Source organism: Chaetura pelagica, unplaced genomic scaffold (genome assembly GCF_000747805.2).
Source record: "Chaetura pelagica isolate M959 unplaced genomic scaffold, ChaPel_1.0 scaffold67, whole genome shotgun sequence".
Taxonomy (NCBI): domain Eukaryota; kingdom Metazoa; phylum Chordata; class Aves; order Apodiformes; family Apodidae; genus Chaetura; species Chaetura pelagica.
In genome coordinates, this window is record NW_009954107.1 from 47926 (window position 1) to 63279 (window position 15354).

Sequence of the window (15354 nt, forward strand, 5' to 3'; positions counted from 1 at the left end):
ATTCCTGCTACGTTTGATTGGTCTCGTTTATCTTCACCACCAGAGAGAGAATAGCATCTTCCAGGACAAAGTGTGATGAATTTGACTGTACGTTGCTGTTCCTATTAACAATTTCCCAGACTTTTCCTGTTTGGATCTTTATCAGATTTGCAAGATTCATTACTAAGCAGCAGTATATCCTCAGGCTGGAAAGTTAATCACTAATAGCAGATTGTACTCACTGTAAATGTCTGTGGGACCTTCACCCACTTCGGTTACTAAAAGCCTTTTATTTTCTCTGATTTTGTTTGTCATCACTCCCCAGTCAAATACATTTTACAGAATTAAAGCTTTAAAATAATAAATCTACAAGAATATACTACATCCTTACTATGGAACAAAAAAAAACAGTTTAAAAAAAATCATATGGGGAAAATGTAATCAATAAATACTATGCATTTGGGGTGACTTGTTTACTCCAGTTATACCTGAACTCCCACTGTGGCACTTCTGCCCTGTGTTTTAGTTCAATAATTCCACGACTGACACTGCTTCCTGCCTTGTGCCTGACCCTGTATGGCTAATGTGTCCTTTGTGACCATGAGTACCCATAACGAGCATGTGCTCAAGCTTTTGCTGAACTGAGGCACTAATGATTTTGCCAAAGGTCGTTGGTCACAGATAAATTATTAGTGACAGACAGATGTGCATGTCACAGTCCACAGCTTAAATTCCAGATCCACACAAAATCTCCCACTGGCATCCAGAGGGCACAAATTCCCCCTCTGTGTCATAAGAGTCAGTGCACACACTTGGCAGCATAAGCACTGGGGAAAGGGAAGCTCTGCTGTTCTTTTCAGTTCTCCACTGGAAATAGCAAGCAAGTGTGAAAGGTATACACAGGTATACACGGATACACACACATGCATCTCGTGTGGGAGATGCAGGATGTGGGATGTCTTCTCCCTGGGCGACACTGCTTAAAGGGCAACAAGAAGGAGTTACAGAAAGTCCAAAGGCATTTCATGGAAAGTAATACTGTTCTGTTGGATTTCAGTAGCCCTCTCTAGACTGCTGCATCTATTCAACCCATAATTATAGCTATTTAGTGCAATTACATTAGTAGTTAGAAATGAATAATTTACAGAAATAGGTCTTTTTGTAAATCTTCGAAGAATTTCTACATTCTTGTATAATTTCTACTACTATTTGCATAGCTGTTATGTCACTTGGATGATATCCAATATGAACCTTTTTAAAAAAATTATTTCCTGAGGACTGATCCAAATCAGTGTATCTAGTCTGCAATTCCAATCCAAGGTCTTTGGGTCTTTAAGGCAATAATGTCACTCTCAGAAGATCTTTTTGCTCTTCAAGACTCCGTATGGCTCTCCAGTGCTTTTCATCTTGGTTTTCTCTGTCTTCCCTTTCCTGAGAACTGTGGCCTTTTTTTCTGGGATGCCATTAGCCACATTGCATGGGAAGAGCGTGGCCAGGCACACGTGCATTGGGACGCAGAAGAGAAGCTGGCTGGGAGCCCAAGGCATGAGTCAGCTGCTGCTGCCCTGCCCGGTGGCACTGGCTGTATTCAGTGCAGCTTCTCTAATGTGTGGTCCTCCAGGCTGTCCTTGCACATATGAGGATATTTGAACACTGCTTAAGTGGCAGAGTTAAAAGGTCAAAACGTTGAGAAGTTGGGTCCTTTGCGAGGGATTTGGTCTGGCTGCACAGCTGGAACATATATTTCTGTGTGGGTCCCTAAAAGGACAGCCTAAGGGTAGACTCCCTTTTAAAAAATCCTCTTACTGTACATCCCTAGCAATTTCAGTGGTCCAATACCCAACAAATGAGGAATTCAAAGTCCCTACAATGAATGCCTCAACTAGGACCTCAGGTGAGTTAATGATGAAGCACAAGAATGTTCACTCCAGCTCACCTAAGGATGCTTTGCTCTCAGCTGGATTTTCCTGTCTCTGTAGAGCAGATCATCTTCAGTGCTCTGCTGCTAATTTCCAGGTTAAAACCAAACAAGCACTGGGTAGGATGATTACTGTTTAACTCTGATCAGTGACATGGTCTACAGTCTTGCTCCAAGAACCATTCATGGAACAACCATTCAGCACAGCAGAAGCTACGCGTGGCAAGAGGAACAAGCAGCTGGTGGAGATGGGGATGCTCTGCAAGCCAGCAATGCCCTTGAAGGTAACATTTGGTGGAAATCTACCTCCAGTGACATGCCATTCTATTTCTTTTTAAGCATATGCAAATTGTCACGGCCTAAGAAAATATAATTAATTTCTGTTAGTGAAGTATTCATAACTCCTCTGTATTGCAGGGCACTAAAGAGTCATCGTACAGCGTATCAAGTGCTTAGGTGTGATCATTAAGATATCAGCAATTTTTTACATACTAACCTGGCCAGTAGTACATGGAAACGTTCTTTTTTTCTTTCATCATTGTGACCCACAAAGGCTCTGATCCATTCCACCAGAGAGGCAGCAGGCTTTCTTTATTCACACCAATATCAAAAGACACATTTGTCTTTTGGTCCCACATGTAGTTTCCAATCATCTGATGAACCTCACAGTGGCGACCTTCAGGGATGAGGAAAAAAAACAACAACAACAAAACACAGTCAGATTGGTGTTCTCCAGCAGAAGATACCACCAGCTCATCCAGCAAACCAGTTGTACAGCTCAGATTTGAACTCATACAATCTCGACTCTGTCACCTTTTATTGAGGTCCTCCAGGTAGCAGTCTCTGTCCCCCAATTCAGCCACTTAAAAGTTAGTGGCTGAAACTCAGGTCAGCCACCTGTGTTCCCTTCACAGCCAATAGAGAAGAGGCACCTCTAGAAAGCAATTAATGCCATCCTAAGAGAGGCATCTAAAGTATCTGGGGGGAGTTATCATCTGGAGGTGCATATTGCCCTCTATTGATTATAGAGAAAGATCACATCATTAGCTTGCCTTGAGACAGCCAACTTTTAGACAGCTGAGGCTGGAAGAAACAAAGCCTGCACCCTGTGGCCTGCTCAACATTCCATGCACACAAACCATGGCAGTGGCAGCCCATGCAGGTGACACGTTTGGCTGACATCTGGCTCCTTCTATGAACACAACATCTACCATGTCTGAGACCATTCTAAGGTACCCACCAGTGCACAGGACCAGAGGGCTGCAGGAAGCAGTCTGTGAATGGGAAGGGATAAGAGCATAGTCTGGAACCACGGAATAATGTTTGGGAAACTCACTATTCCCCTCTGCTTTATCCAAAGGGCACATAATTTTTCCACAAGAGAAAGAGAAGAGAAGCTGCTGTATTTGAAGGGTGAAGTAACAAAAATGGGAAAAGAAATTTTGAAGATTAAGATGTAACAGGAGTTCATAATTTCCATATCTTAAAAAACAACAACTGATATATGTGTCTGGTTCTGGAGCCCTCAACACAGGAAGGACATGGAGCTCTTGGAGAGGGTCCAGAGAAGGGCCACCAAGATGATCAAAGGCCTGGAGCACTTCTGCTATGAAGACAGGCTGAGAGAACTGGGGCCGTTCAGCCTGGAGAAGAGAAGGCTCTGAGGAGACCTTAGAGCAGCCTTCCAGTACCTGAAGAGGCTACAGGAAAGCTGGGGAGGGACTGTTAACAAGGGTGTATAGTTAGAGGGCTGGAAGTAGACAATCTTGAAGGTCCCTTCCAACCCTAGCCATTCTGTGATTCTATGAGTGAGACATTGTCATCATTAGCTGGCGAGTCACGATATTCCGAGGATCCAGATAACAGGCTTTGGTTATTATAAGACTGAGCATGGGGATCAGAACTGAAATAAACTTGGTATGCTTGTTTGGAAAAGGCATTATTTTGAGCAGAGGACTCTGTATACTTTGGGCACATGTGATCTTTAAATGGATTTTGAACTCTCCTTCCCTCCTACAAAGCATTTCAATTATGTAAAACATTTCCTCCTCTCCAGTGCAGAAAAACAGGCCCAATTTGTGACAGTCACTATTCACCATATTAAACCAAACAGGTTTACTACTGGAAAACTGGGGGATTGTATGGGCAGTAATCTGTCCTCCTTAGGCTGCCACATGCTTTCTTCTTTCTTAGTCTAAAAAGAGCTAGAAAGAAGCCTTTAGAGTCCAACAAAACCACAGCCTTCCTACTTAGAGGACAATCTCATCTCTTCAGCTTATTGAAGTCCAGGTGCTCTTGAGCATGTCTAAACCTAGGAAACTTCAAGCAGGCAACTGATTCCAGTCTGTGAAACCTGCAGGTCGGTGCTGAAGCTGTTAGGTCACATATTTGTATGACATACAGTGTGGTCTTCATTACAGAAACAATGAGCTCCCACTGCTGCTGCTGTGAGCTCCCCAGAGGATTTAAGGTCTGCTGCCAGTTTGCTTACCTTTTTAAGGAACAGAATAGAGATTGTTATTTGTAGTGTTGTTGGGAAGTGTAATTAACTAATACAGAGGGCACTCATATGGGCACTAATACAGAGGACAGTATTCTTCTGATCACCATATCAGAAAAGTTCATTCTTCCATGGACTCCAACTCTCTTTTTTACAGTTTTACAAAAACTTCAGTTTTTGTTGCAGACATCCCTGGTACACAGGGCCAGAAGGGAACAGCAGATGAGCAGACAGACCAAAAGACACAACCATTTAATGCTGCCTGGAGCCATTTACATCTGCTTGCCTGAAGACTATGTCTCAGAAAGACCCTGGATCTCCTTTGAAGACATCACTACCAACTAATCAATCTCTTCCTTGGGTTGCTCATCCCAGTATTTATCACCAGTAAACACTCCTCAAAAATAATGCCGGGCCTCTAATTTTATTTCTGACCTTTGTTAATCTTCAACCATGGCTATATTGTGCCTTGCTCACTAGATTAAGAAGTCCTGCAATAGCTGGCATTTCTTCACCTCAAATGCACTCATGTGCAGAATTAAGGTCACTTCTCAAATATCTTTTGAGTCACCTGTACAACCTGAGTTCTTTACATCCCCTGTTTTATTTTCTCCATCCTGAGAAAATTATTTTTGGTGATCTCCTTTTTAATAATTATTATAATAGCAACATAGTGTTAGACAGTCACTGTAACACACTGAATTTATCATTGCTTCCATTACTGCAGCTTTCCTCTGTAATCAAACACTATCTTAAGGATTACAAAAGTAGAAAAAGGGCATATAGCAATTTCAGCACACAGATGTTATTAGTTAAGCTCACTGCAATTGTCGTAGAAAGCACCCCCTCCTCAAGCAGCAGAGGAAAACAAAGAGGGTATAGTTCCCAGGAATATGACAACTCCTGTATCCTTCTGGAAGAGAGCCAGCAAAAGCATTTGCAAGTCTGCGTGCTACAGCTTACTTGGACAGTGCACTTCTTGCAGCATTGGCTTTGTCTAAAGAACATTCCTGTGTCTCCAGGCACTTTTGTCAGCATTCAAATGAATCTATGCCAAACAAAGATGAAATTAAAATAACCAACAGCACAGTAATGCTGAGCACTGTGCACCCTATATTGGCCATATGTGAGATCTAGAAAGCAGGGGGTGTGCTCCTGTAGCATTTGCTACAGTAATGACCTCTTCTTTCTTTGGTGGTCTTTTGCTGTCTGCAGGGACAGCATGTAGGATCACCAGCAGGCCAGATATGTCATACAGGGTCCACCTGCATCTAAATCTATGAGAGAAAATGCTTTTCTGAGACACTCAGTGGTCTTTTTTTTTGTAAGAGAGGCAGCATGTGGTGGCAGATGCACAATGCTACATCTGGTGGATTGGGCAACAAAACAGAGGTAAATCAGCTGTGCACTGAGCAAACTAGATTTATCAGAGAACTCCTGGGGTGTATATTAGCCAACACAGCAAAGGAACCATGACCTGTGCCCACGCAGTGCCCACCTGATGACAGAGTACTTGCATTTACCTGAACGTACTGTACTATGTAATATTATGTGCATGCCTTGCTGCTACAGTGAGTCCTGTCCTCCCATGTCCCACCATGATGTCCCCAGATAAAAGCACAGGGTGCTGTGGAGCTACATAGGCTGGGGAAGTTAAGTTCCTCCATGCAAACACCTGCACACATGTAAAGCATGTGTTTCAACAGCCAAAGCGAGATATGCTGTTCCCTTTCTCCACTGCCCAGAATGTCTTTCCTCTGCTATTCTCTTGCTCGTAGACTCATCTAAATGCTGACCCAGACCTGCTCATTTATGCACTTTTCAGCCCACTTGAACCACCCTGGAGACCTGCTGGATGACTTGCCCTGGGAGATGCTCTGCTCGTGCTGCCTGCCATCAGGAGGAGAGCAGGACTTTTAAGTCACCAGCACCATATTCGTGCTCAGGAGCAGGTATCGTTGTGTTGCTATTCCCAAAGACTGAGCCCAGCCTGCTGTGAGCAAAGCATCCTCAAGAGCCCCGCTCCGCCCACTCCAATATGTGTCCTGCTCTGCTCTTCGCCTGCTGGGTCTCATCTGCTCTGCTTTGAAAAGAGACCTCAGGGAAAAAATAAAACTGGTGTGCTACACCTTAAGTGACCTGGAGAAGACCAGGGCTCATGAGAAGGGAGGAGAGAGCTCTACTAAGGGCAAAGTGGCCCTGCCATCTGCAGGCCCCTGGGCAAAAACATTACCTGAAAGATGTGTACGGACAATTTATGTTCCCAGAAAAGCTTGCTGGCAAAGCTCTTCCAATTTTTATGACCTCCAGTACCAGACAGATCCAAAGCAAGAACACCTTATCCTACATCAGGTGAGACTTTGCAATCCAAGGAGGATCACATCAAAGGTACGGAAAAATCTCTGCTATATATACTTATTTTTTTCCTGAAGGGGATTAATTTAGTGAGAGTGTGAAACTCATAATTCGATGCTTCCATAGTGGGGCCAGGTCTGGGGTGCACAAAAATTGCCTTGAAAGTTTAGGCTTTGGATGCCTGCTTGTGTGGGAAGGCAAGTCTTGAGGCCCTGGAGAGCCAGTGCTCCAAGCTGTTGGTTGGTCTTCTGAACTGAGCAGCAGTGATGAGCTGAGGGGCCATGCTGGGACCCCTGACCACCTCCCACCCCCAGTTGGGTATGGCTCAAGAGCAACACAGCTCCAAGCATTACATAGGGCCTGAACAATGTGCAAAGTTGCTGCCTGCACCATCAGAGAGAGTACGAGCCTCTGGCAGCTTTTGGTTCTCCAGATGTGACTTCAGCTCTGGACAAAGAAACACCTCAATAGGTAGCAGGTATGCTAGTTGTAAGCTGTAAGGTTGTAGCTAGCAAGAATGGGAAAACCTCTCTGCTTCACTTTGCAGCATATGAACTTGTGTTAGAGAAAACTTTCTGTTCTCCACTTTGGACGTGTTTCCATTTTTTTTAATGGTAGAAAGCAAACACAGAATTTTACAGCATTTTGTGTATGCGTGAAAGAGAAAAATCTTGGCACTTGGCAGTGCAGCCTTCCTGCAGGAAGCAAGTAAACAAAGCGAGATGAAGAATGTGAAAATTAAAACCCTCCCAGTTCCCACTCTCTTCTCCAGCCTGTCCTTGCTAGGATAGTACCTTTCCCCTGCCAGTTAGTAGTACTACCACAGATGACTTTGTGCTCTTTTGCTTCCCAACACACAATTTTAGAAATGGAAAGCTAATGAATCCAAGAACAAGAAGAGACTATTGAATTAAGAACTGTATGTCATGAACAGAATCTTTTAAATCCTTGTTGCTTCTGGCATCTGTGGTGGTTAAAAGAGGAACAAAAAGAAAAGAAAAAAAAGAAAAAAAAAACTATTCCCTTTTCACTCATTTTTCTCTTTGTGGCCGTCTGACTTTTTTCTCAGCTTGGACAGAGAAGTTGAGGTAGTTCAGTTCATTTGTACTGAAAAAAAATTTTCACCACAGTCCTATTCCTCCAGTTTTTTATTGACTCTGACAATATGCAGGTACTGTTTGTGTGCTGTGCTGTAACCCAGGAGACCTCTCACAACAAACAGCCAATGAACTACTACACATCTATTGTGCATGTCAGCCAGACCCCAGAGAACTCCAGCTGTGGGAGCCCAAAGGACATTTGCTCCCAGAAAACATGGAATAAAAGGGGTGCTGTGTATGTCGTGATTTACTGTGCTCAGGGGAAAACAGAGCAAACTGACTACTTACCAGACCACAACATTATCCACCAAAGCTCCTCAGCAGCCAAGTGTGCCAGCACTGAGGGTGAAGAGTGGAGGAAGGATAATAGAAACACAGAAGATGGGTGAAATCTTCAGTTTGACAGAGGGAACCTTGACTGTCACCCATCCCTGAGGCCTGCTGTGGTGTTGTTCTCCTTCCTGCTGTGCAGAGGGTGATGGCACATGCAGGGCTGAGCTGCAGCAGCTGGGAAAACACCACACACCAGCCCTGTATTTTAAAGAAGCCCCAAACATGCCACTGCTGAGTTGCAGCAAGCATTAGACAGCTCTGCAAAGACCACAGGCCTCACCTTGGGGTTCAGGAGACCTGAAATGCAATCTGCTCAACATCCTCCTCCATCATGCAAGCTTCACAGGGTCTCGTAGCCTCTCTGCCAAGTATTTGAGGTCAGGTTCTTTCCAAAGAGGGACACAAAAGCCCCTTGCCAGCTCCTCTCCACCCACCTCTGTGAGCAGGGACTCCCTCTGCTTCCCATGGAGGCCAAGAGAAATATGGCTCTTGGGTGCAGAGCCAAACAGCTGACTGGTGGCTGGTGTGTCCTCATGGAGGACCTGCCAGAAAAGATCTCATTTGTTGTTAGAATCTTGGAAAATAAACCCTCTCTGAGTTTCCAGCTCAGATGTGAGACTGTCTGCCCGTGTTTATGCTGCCTGAGGCTGGAAGTGTGAGGGTGCCCTATGGTTCTGTGCCCTGAGCTGCGGGCATTCAGGGCACCTGGGATGCCAAGGGTCCCCCAGCAGCCTCACAACACCTACAGGTGGGCAGGTGAAGGAGACCCAAACTCCTCAGGCTGAGCAGCTTTTCTAGAGAGATGTGGCATGAAGGGTTCTGAAGCAATAACTCACGCCTGCAGCAGTTACAGGGAGACCTCAGACTTTCCATTTAGCTTGGCTTTAGCTCCCCTGCAGAGCCAGGCTGAGGCAGGAAAAGGGAAATATTAAAAACTCCCCACAGACTTATGGTCTTAATCCCTCTCTTTGCAAAACAAACAGCACATGGTGTGATTAAGTGAGCCTTTTGAGATACGCATATTTGGACTCCTTCTTCCCTCCCTTGCCAAGCCCCAGCCTTGCAGAGCTCACTCCAACACACGTGTCAGCAGCAACAGCTCCTTTTACCTAATTCACCATTTCATGCTCTGCCTTTCAGGCCATCGACTGCGAAATCATACCTGGAGCACGGAGAGCTAGGAGGCCAGGCAGGATTCAGTCTAGCAGATTAGAAGATAACCCAGCCAACTAAGAACAAGTCTTTACACCACTGTGGAAGCCAAAATTGAAAAATGTCATGAATTAAGTTGCTAGAGAAAACTGCTTTTCAAAGAGTGGGCTTTTAAGCTGGCACAGCCCTGGGCTACCTTGCACACCACCAGATTTTTATAATAAAACAGCTTCTCTGGCTGCATGTCAATGAGATCTCTTTGCTCCAGCAGTGACTTGCCTATTGCTTGGTACTTCAAGAAAATAGCAGGTCCTGACTCCATGCCCTAGCTTCCAAGTGAGACTGGGCTTCTCCCCCAAGCTCTGAATCACAGGGTGACTTTACATGAAGAAGCCAAACCATTAGCATTTGTCTTTTCTGTGCTCTGGTTTTCTTTCTCATAATTACTGTAAGGAAAGGAAAAGACTCTAGGCAGGTCCTGGGCTTTAGGCTGAGGCTTTCTGTGTCATGTGGGGAAGCTCCAGCAAATATCTTCTCATAGGTTAACAGCAGTAGCAAATTATGTAGGAGAGGGACCCCTGGAGAGCTCTGTCATCATGGCCACCCACAAGTCACCTCTCTCCTTCTGCTTCCCCTTCAAAATGTAGCTGTTTTGTTTACCTAGGCTGGGCTCTCCTCCTCCCACTGTATCTATGCTTCACCTAGCACCTAGTCTCAGCAAAACAGGGTATTCTTCACATTAGCACAAATTAGTAAGTTATTTAGATATATATGGCTCTTGGTCATTGGTTATTGTTGCATCTACTTGGTTCTAGCTTTGAAAATCTCAGTAAACTTGCTATTTCTCATTGATATTAAACTCAGCCAGGCTGCCCTCTTGAAATCATCAATAAAGTAAAATAGAATTACCAGAAGATCCTGCAGATATTCAGGCAGCTGTGCTGTCTGCTATTGCTTGCTGGTTGCCTGTTGCAGAGGGAATCTGCCTCCTGGCAGGGCTGACGGGTGCAGTTTGGTATCTGCCCTGAGACAGAGCAGGGCAGATGCCACTGACCCTCACAGCCCCCGCCTGCAAGTCTAGGCAGGAGGGGAGGTGTGTTCACATTTGAGGGGACTGACCTGTCCCAGTGGTGATGGTGTTTGAGAAGCAGAGTCCCACTCTCTACCTCCAAAGCCACCAAAATGGGAGAGAACTACCCTCTGTCACAGCTAAACCTCTCTGGAGTCACCAAGGCTGCCTGGGTGAAGGGCTGTATGCAGAAAGGAGAGGCCTTACTCATGTGAATGGAGAAACACATCCCAACTGTAGCACTTTCATGCACATGCTGTCCTAGACCTGGCAGCCATCTTTGCTCCAGAATGGATGCAGGGCCACAAGACCTTGTAAATGAGCAAAGAAGGGACAGGAGTATTTATCTGAATAAGTGGTGGGATATAATGAACAAGCCAGGGGTGGGAATGTGCAGGTGGGACCAGAAATTTCTTAAGCTGATTTAGCATAAAAAAACCCAATATACTATGAAACTGCATTCACAAATGCAAAAATATGGCAATTTGGAGGTTAGAACGAGAGTTTCTTAACAGTTTCTTATGAAGCAGCAATGTAGGACAAGACATGAAGAACAGCTTGTCCTAGTAGTCCTGATTTCTCAGAAGCAGCTATGGCAACACTGCAGTACCACACAACCCAGCTGCAAACAGATGCAAAACCAGTTAAAGTCATGTACCCCCTCCACTCCTGCAGTAGAGACACACAATCTGTGAGTTGCAACATAATCTCTCCTGCAGCCATAAGGCAGCAATGAGGAGACAGTCACTTGCCACTCCCTAAGCAGGTCACTATGGCACGATGCTCATGTCACCCTGCAATGCTGCTTTTTTCCCCAAATCTGTGCCAGCTTTGTGAACTGAACATGCACAGACTAAGCACAGCTCTAACTGCTAAGTGCCCCACACTCATAACCCCATCCTAACGTAACATGTGACACCTTTCTGTGGTGACTGCACCATGGCATTGGGGGTAAGAACAGCGCAGCCACGGAAGTGACCCTGCTGTCGTGCAAGGACACAGCCACAAGGTTCAAGTGCAGTCTTCAGCCTTCCTTTGAGCATGTTTTCTCCATTGCTTCCTGACCTATTTAACACTACTGTAACTCATGCTTTTGACCATGAACTGTTATTTGCAGTTAAGCTGTATTTGCATTGAGACTGTCTTCATGAAGGCCAGGAGACTTGCAAGAAGAGCTGAGTCTGGTCTCATAGATTGCATCATTGCTTCAAGCCAAGGTGTAGAAACTCTGCTATCCTAAAAATGTGAAAAGTCTAGTCGTGGTGTTTCCCCATCTACAACAAAACTTCTGTGTGCATACAAATAGGATGCTTCCAAAACTCCTTGAAAGGCCGATTACAGACTTCACTCTACGCATACCCACGTAACAGGAGTGATGATTAAATGTGGCCAGGAGACAATGCAGTCACTTTCCCTGTTCTCTTCAACAACTTCATCTGAAGGCTTTTTAAACATGAAGTGTTAAGCCCATTTGCCTGAAGAACAAGGTCCACAGTAGAGCAACACCTCTATTTTTGGCATGACATTTACTCTGCTTTCATGCATTTGCAGCAAGTAATGAAAAAAAACAACTGTGATGGTTTTATACTCTTTTTTTTTTTTGTTCAGAGGTGAGCAAGAGAAAGGCATTCCTCTCCCAAGAGAGGGAGGAAGGGGTTAAGCAGTTTCAAAACAAGCTGGGCACAACTGATGTCAGATTTTTGTCTTACAATGGCATCTGTTTGCTTTCCCAGCAAGCAGTATATGGACCGATGGGCACTGTATTGTTGTGATGACAGCAGAAGATACCGTGTAACATCGGAGAGGGCAGATTTTATCGCTCCTGGTTAGCTGAAAGGTCTTGTTTGTTAAATAACGCTGTAAAAACCCTATCAGAAACTCCAGAAAAAACTGTTTGGTTTTTTTTTAAACTTAACTTTTTTTCAGTGTGTCTTTCTTTGATGTGAAGGGCTCAGCTGTACTCTGCACACCTTCCTAGAGTCACTGCAATCATGTGTTGCTCCACTTAGATTGAGAGGAAATAAGCAAAATGAAAATTATTACTATCCTCCCTGTTTTCTGAAAACCTCTCCTGGGCAGTTAGAAAAAGGAAAAGTGTAGGGGAGCAAAAGCAAAAATCCTTAAAATCCTTGGTTATTTCAGATTATATGACAGACACAAGGACTTGGAACAATGTTAAGACAGGGACCTATGAAAGCAGAAAGTCTGTTAAGTTTAAAAAGAAATTCAACACTGACCTTGCCAAAATAAGGCAAGGCTGGCCGAAAATAAGTTATTATCTTAGCCACCCTTAGTTTACCTGCCTTTGGGAAAGTCTGTGAGCAGGCTCCGTATGAACCTTCCCCGCCTCTCCCACTCGTGTTCGTGCCCCCCGTGCGGAGCCCCCGCAGGGCACCCACCGGGGAGCCCCGCACAGCCCTGATGCTGCTGCCGCGGGGGAGCAGGCAGGGGCCCGGCAGCACAGCACGAGGGGACGAAGGAGAACTTTAAAATATCAGCTCCAAGCAGCATTTCCAAGTTCAGAGCAGGTTTTAGACAAGAAATACCGAGCCGTAATGCCTCAGTGCTGTTACACTGCCAGCTAAAAGCACGATTTCGGTTATTTTTACGGCGTCCTGGGAGGAAAAAGCCACCGAGGAGCTGCCCTGTGGCTCGGCACGGGGAGCGGGCGGCTCGGAGGAGCATCGCGGCACAGGCAGGTACTCACCTGTCATCAGCGTGTAGTAATTCGGGTAGGAGAGGCTGGGGAAGTCTGGGGTCATGTAATCCACCTGCAGCCCCATGTTCACGATGTCCCGAAAGCCCGGCAGCCCCTCCAGCTCGCTGTCGTCGATGTAGTCGAAGCGGAAGCCATCGAGCAGGAACAGCAGGAGCTTGCGGGCGGCGGCGGGGGGCGGCAGGAGCGCGGCCAGCGCCCAGGCGGGCTGGGCTGGGCTGTCCTGTCCTGCCCTGCCCTGCCCTGTCCTCCCGCCCGCTGCCACCGCCCGCGTTAAAGCTACAGCTCGGCCCCGACGGGCGGGGGAGGGCACAGGTTAATTAGAAGCAGATGATTAACTTCCAGCCCGCCAAGCCTTGGGAGGAGCTTCGTATCTCTCTGCTACAGGGGAAAAAAACCAAACAACCAACCTGCTTCGCAGAGGTGGGGAGAACACGGCGCGAAAGTAGCGGGAGCTGTCGGGGGGCTGAGGGGGCGGGAGCCCGGGGGACCCCCCGCCCGCTCTCTGGCAGCAGAGCCCTTCTGCCGGGAGCAGAGTCCTCTCTCCAGCCAGCTCAGCTCCCCGTGGGGCTGCGGCTCACAGGGAGAGGGGCTGCTTTCTTTAAAGCATTCTACCTCCAGCCACGCGAACGTGCACTTCCTTCTTTTCTTTCTGGCAGTGCTGTGCGATAGAAACTTGGGCTGAGATCAAGGCAAAGCATCTGCCCAGCTCCAGGGGTGGGATAGTGAGTGTTTGGATGGCACATCTTTATCTAAGAGCAAGCTCATCTCTGCCTGCGCCTGGGTCCCCGCAAGGCACCCTGTCCCCTCTGCTTACCCTGTGTTGCTGTGGGGCTAAACCAGTTCCTGACAGTAGAAAAATACCTAGTTTTCAGCATGGGACATCAAATTACACATTTATTTTCTGGCTGTTGATATTATTAGCATTACTAGTAAGACCTGGGTGCTGCCAAATTTCATAGTAAAAAAGAAAAACCATTCACATTTTAGTTACCAATCACCAACAGGTTCTTCTCTTGCCAGCCACAGCAGCCAACTACATCTCTAATGCAACGGCAGCCCCTGTTGTACGCTATAAATACATATCAACTCTATTCAAAATGTTTTTCTTTACCCAAATACAAGAAGTTTATAGCATTATATTAACTCTGACATGCTCCAGGTGAAGAGGAAATACCTGCTGGACAGAGCTGGGATGGGCAAAGGGCAAATTTTTAATTTCTCAACACAAGGAAGAGAACACAGCCACAGGGCGGGGTGTTTCTAGCCCGTGCCTCACTTATCAGGGCAGATGTTTTACACCTGGGTGTCCTGGTTGCAGATTACAATAGCTGCCTGCCATCCCAGTGTGGACTTTGGAACCTCCCTTTGCTCCTCAGAAAGCTCCTGACTGCACGTCCAGTGTGTCTAGTTGCCTCTTACCCAGCACTGGGTTGACGCAAGCTCAGCAAAATGGCCTTCACCCTCCCTCACCCCAAACAGTTATTTTCACACCTGTGCAAACTCCCCTCATGTCCTGGCCTGCCTTTTGCATGGCTTTGTACTGCTGCCATCTGCGAGTCAGAGCAGCTGTCTGCAGGTCACCACTCCCAGAACATGGCTGGAGAGATGCTGTCCTTGTCCTTCTCCCACCAGGCTTCCAGCTGAAGACAGAAGGTTCCCTGCCAGGGGAAGGGGTGCTGGGGTTGTAGGAGGGAGTTGTTCAAAGCAGGTGGAAGAGAACAGAGGGGGAGCCTACAGCTGAGCAGAGGTGCTCAGGCTCTTCAGCTGGCTGTGCTCATGTTCACCTTCCTAGCCAAATTCCTCCCTGCCAGTGGACTTGTGGACATCTTCCACTTTCAACTTACCCAGCTGCTCATTTTCTTCCTCTTTTTTTTCATGTGTCCCTTTTTCCATCTCCCATCTCAGGGCCCAGCACTTGGGATGTACCCTCACATCAGAGTTAAGCCAGAGTCGAGGACTCAGAGCATTTCTAACCTCCAGTCCAGGGATTTTTAGAGCAAGATAGTGCCTGAACCAGTCCCTTCCAGGTTTTATGCCTTTTAATATAGCATTTGCTTTTGGAGCCTTGCATCTTGACAACGTCAATTCTGTCTGTGTTTCGACTTCTCTTATGTTGCCTGGCATTAGTTCCTGTGTTTTCTCACAGTATGGCAGCAGTTTTCTCATCAGACCCAACCCAGGGTCAACACCGTTGTGCTGCACCTTGGGTCAGAGACAGCTGAGCACTGG

At 46.3% G+C, this 15354-nt stretch overlaps 1 protein-coding gene across 1 annotated transcript in view; it reads right to left on the reverse strand.

Moving 5' to 3' along the window:
- Positions 1-14082, reverse strand: part of ENPP6 (ectonucleotide pyrophosphatase/phosphodiesterase 6) — a 30908-nt gene extending 16826 nt beyond the window's left edge. Inside the window, exons 1-3 of the mRNA XM_010002504.1 lie at positions 14027-14082; positions 13114-13301; positions 2394-2573 (exon numbers count right to left, since the gene is read on the reverse strand). Of these exons, the coding sequence (XP_010000806.1) occupies positions 2394-2573; positions 13114-13301; positions 14027-14082 (424 nt within the window). The remainder of the gene's footprint in view (positions 1-2393; positions 2574-13113; positions 13302-14026) is intronic.
- Between the last annotated feature and the right edge of the window lie 1272 nt (positions 14083-15354).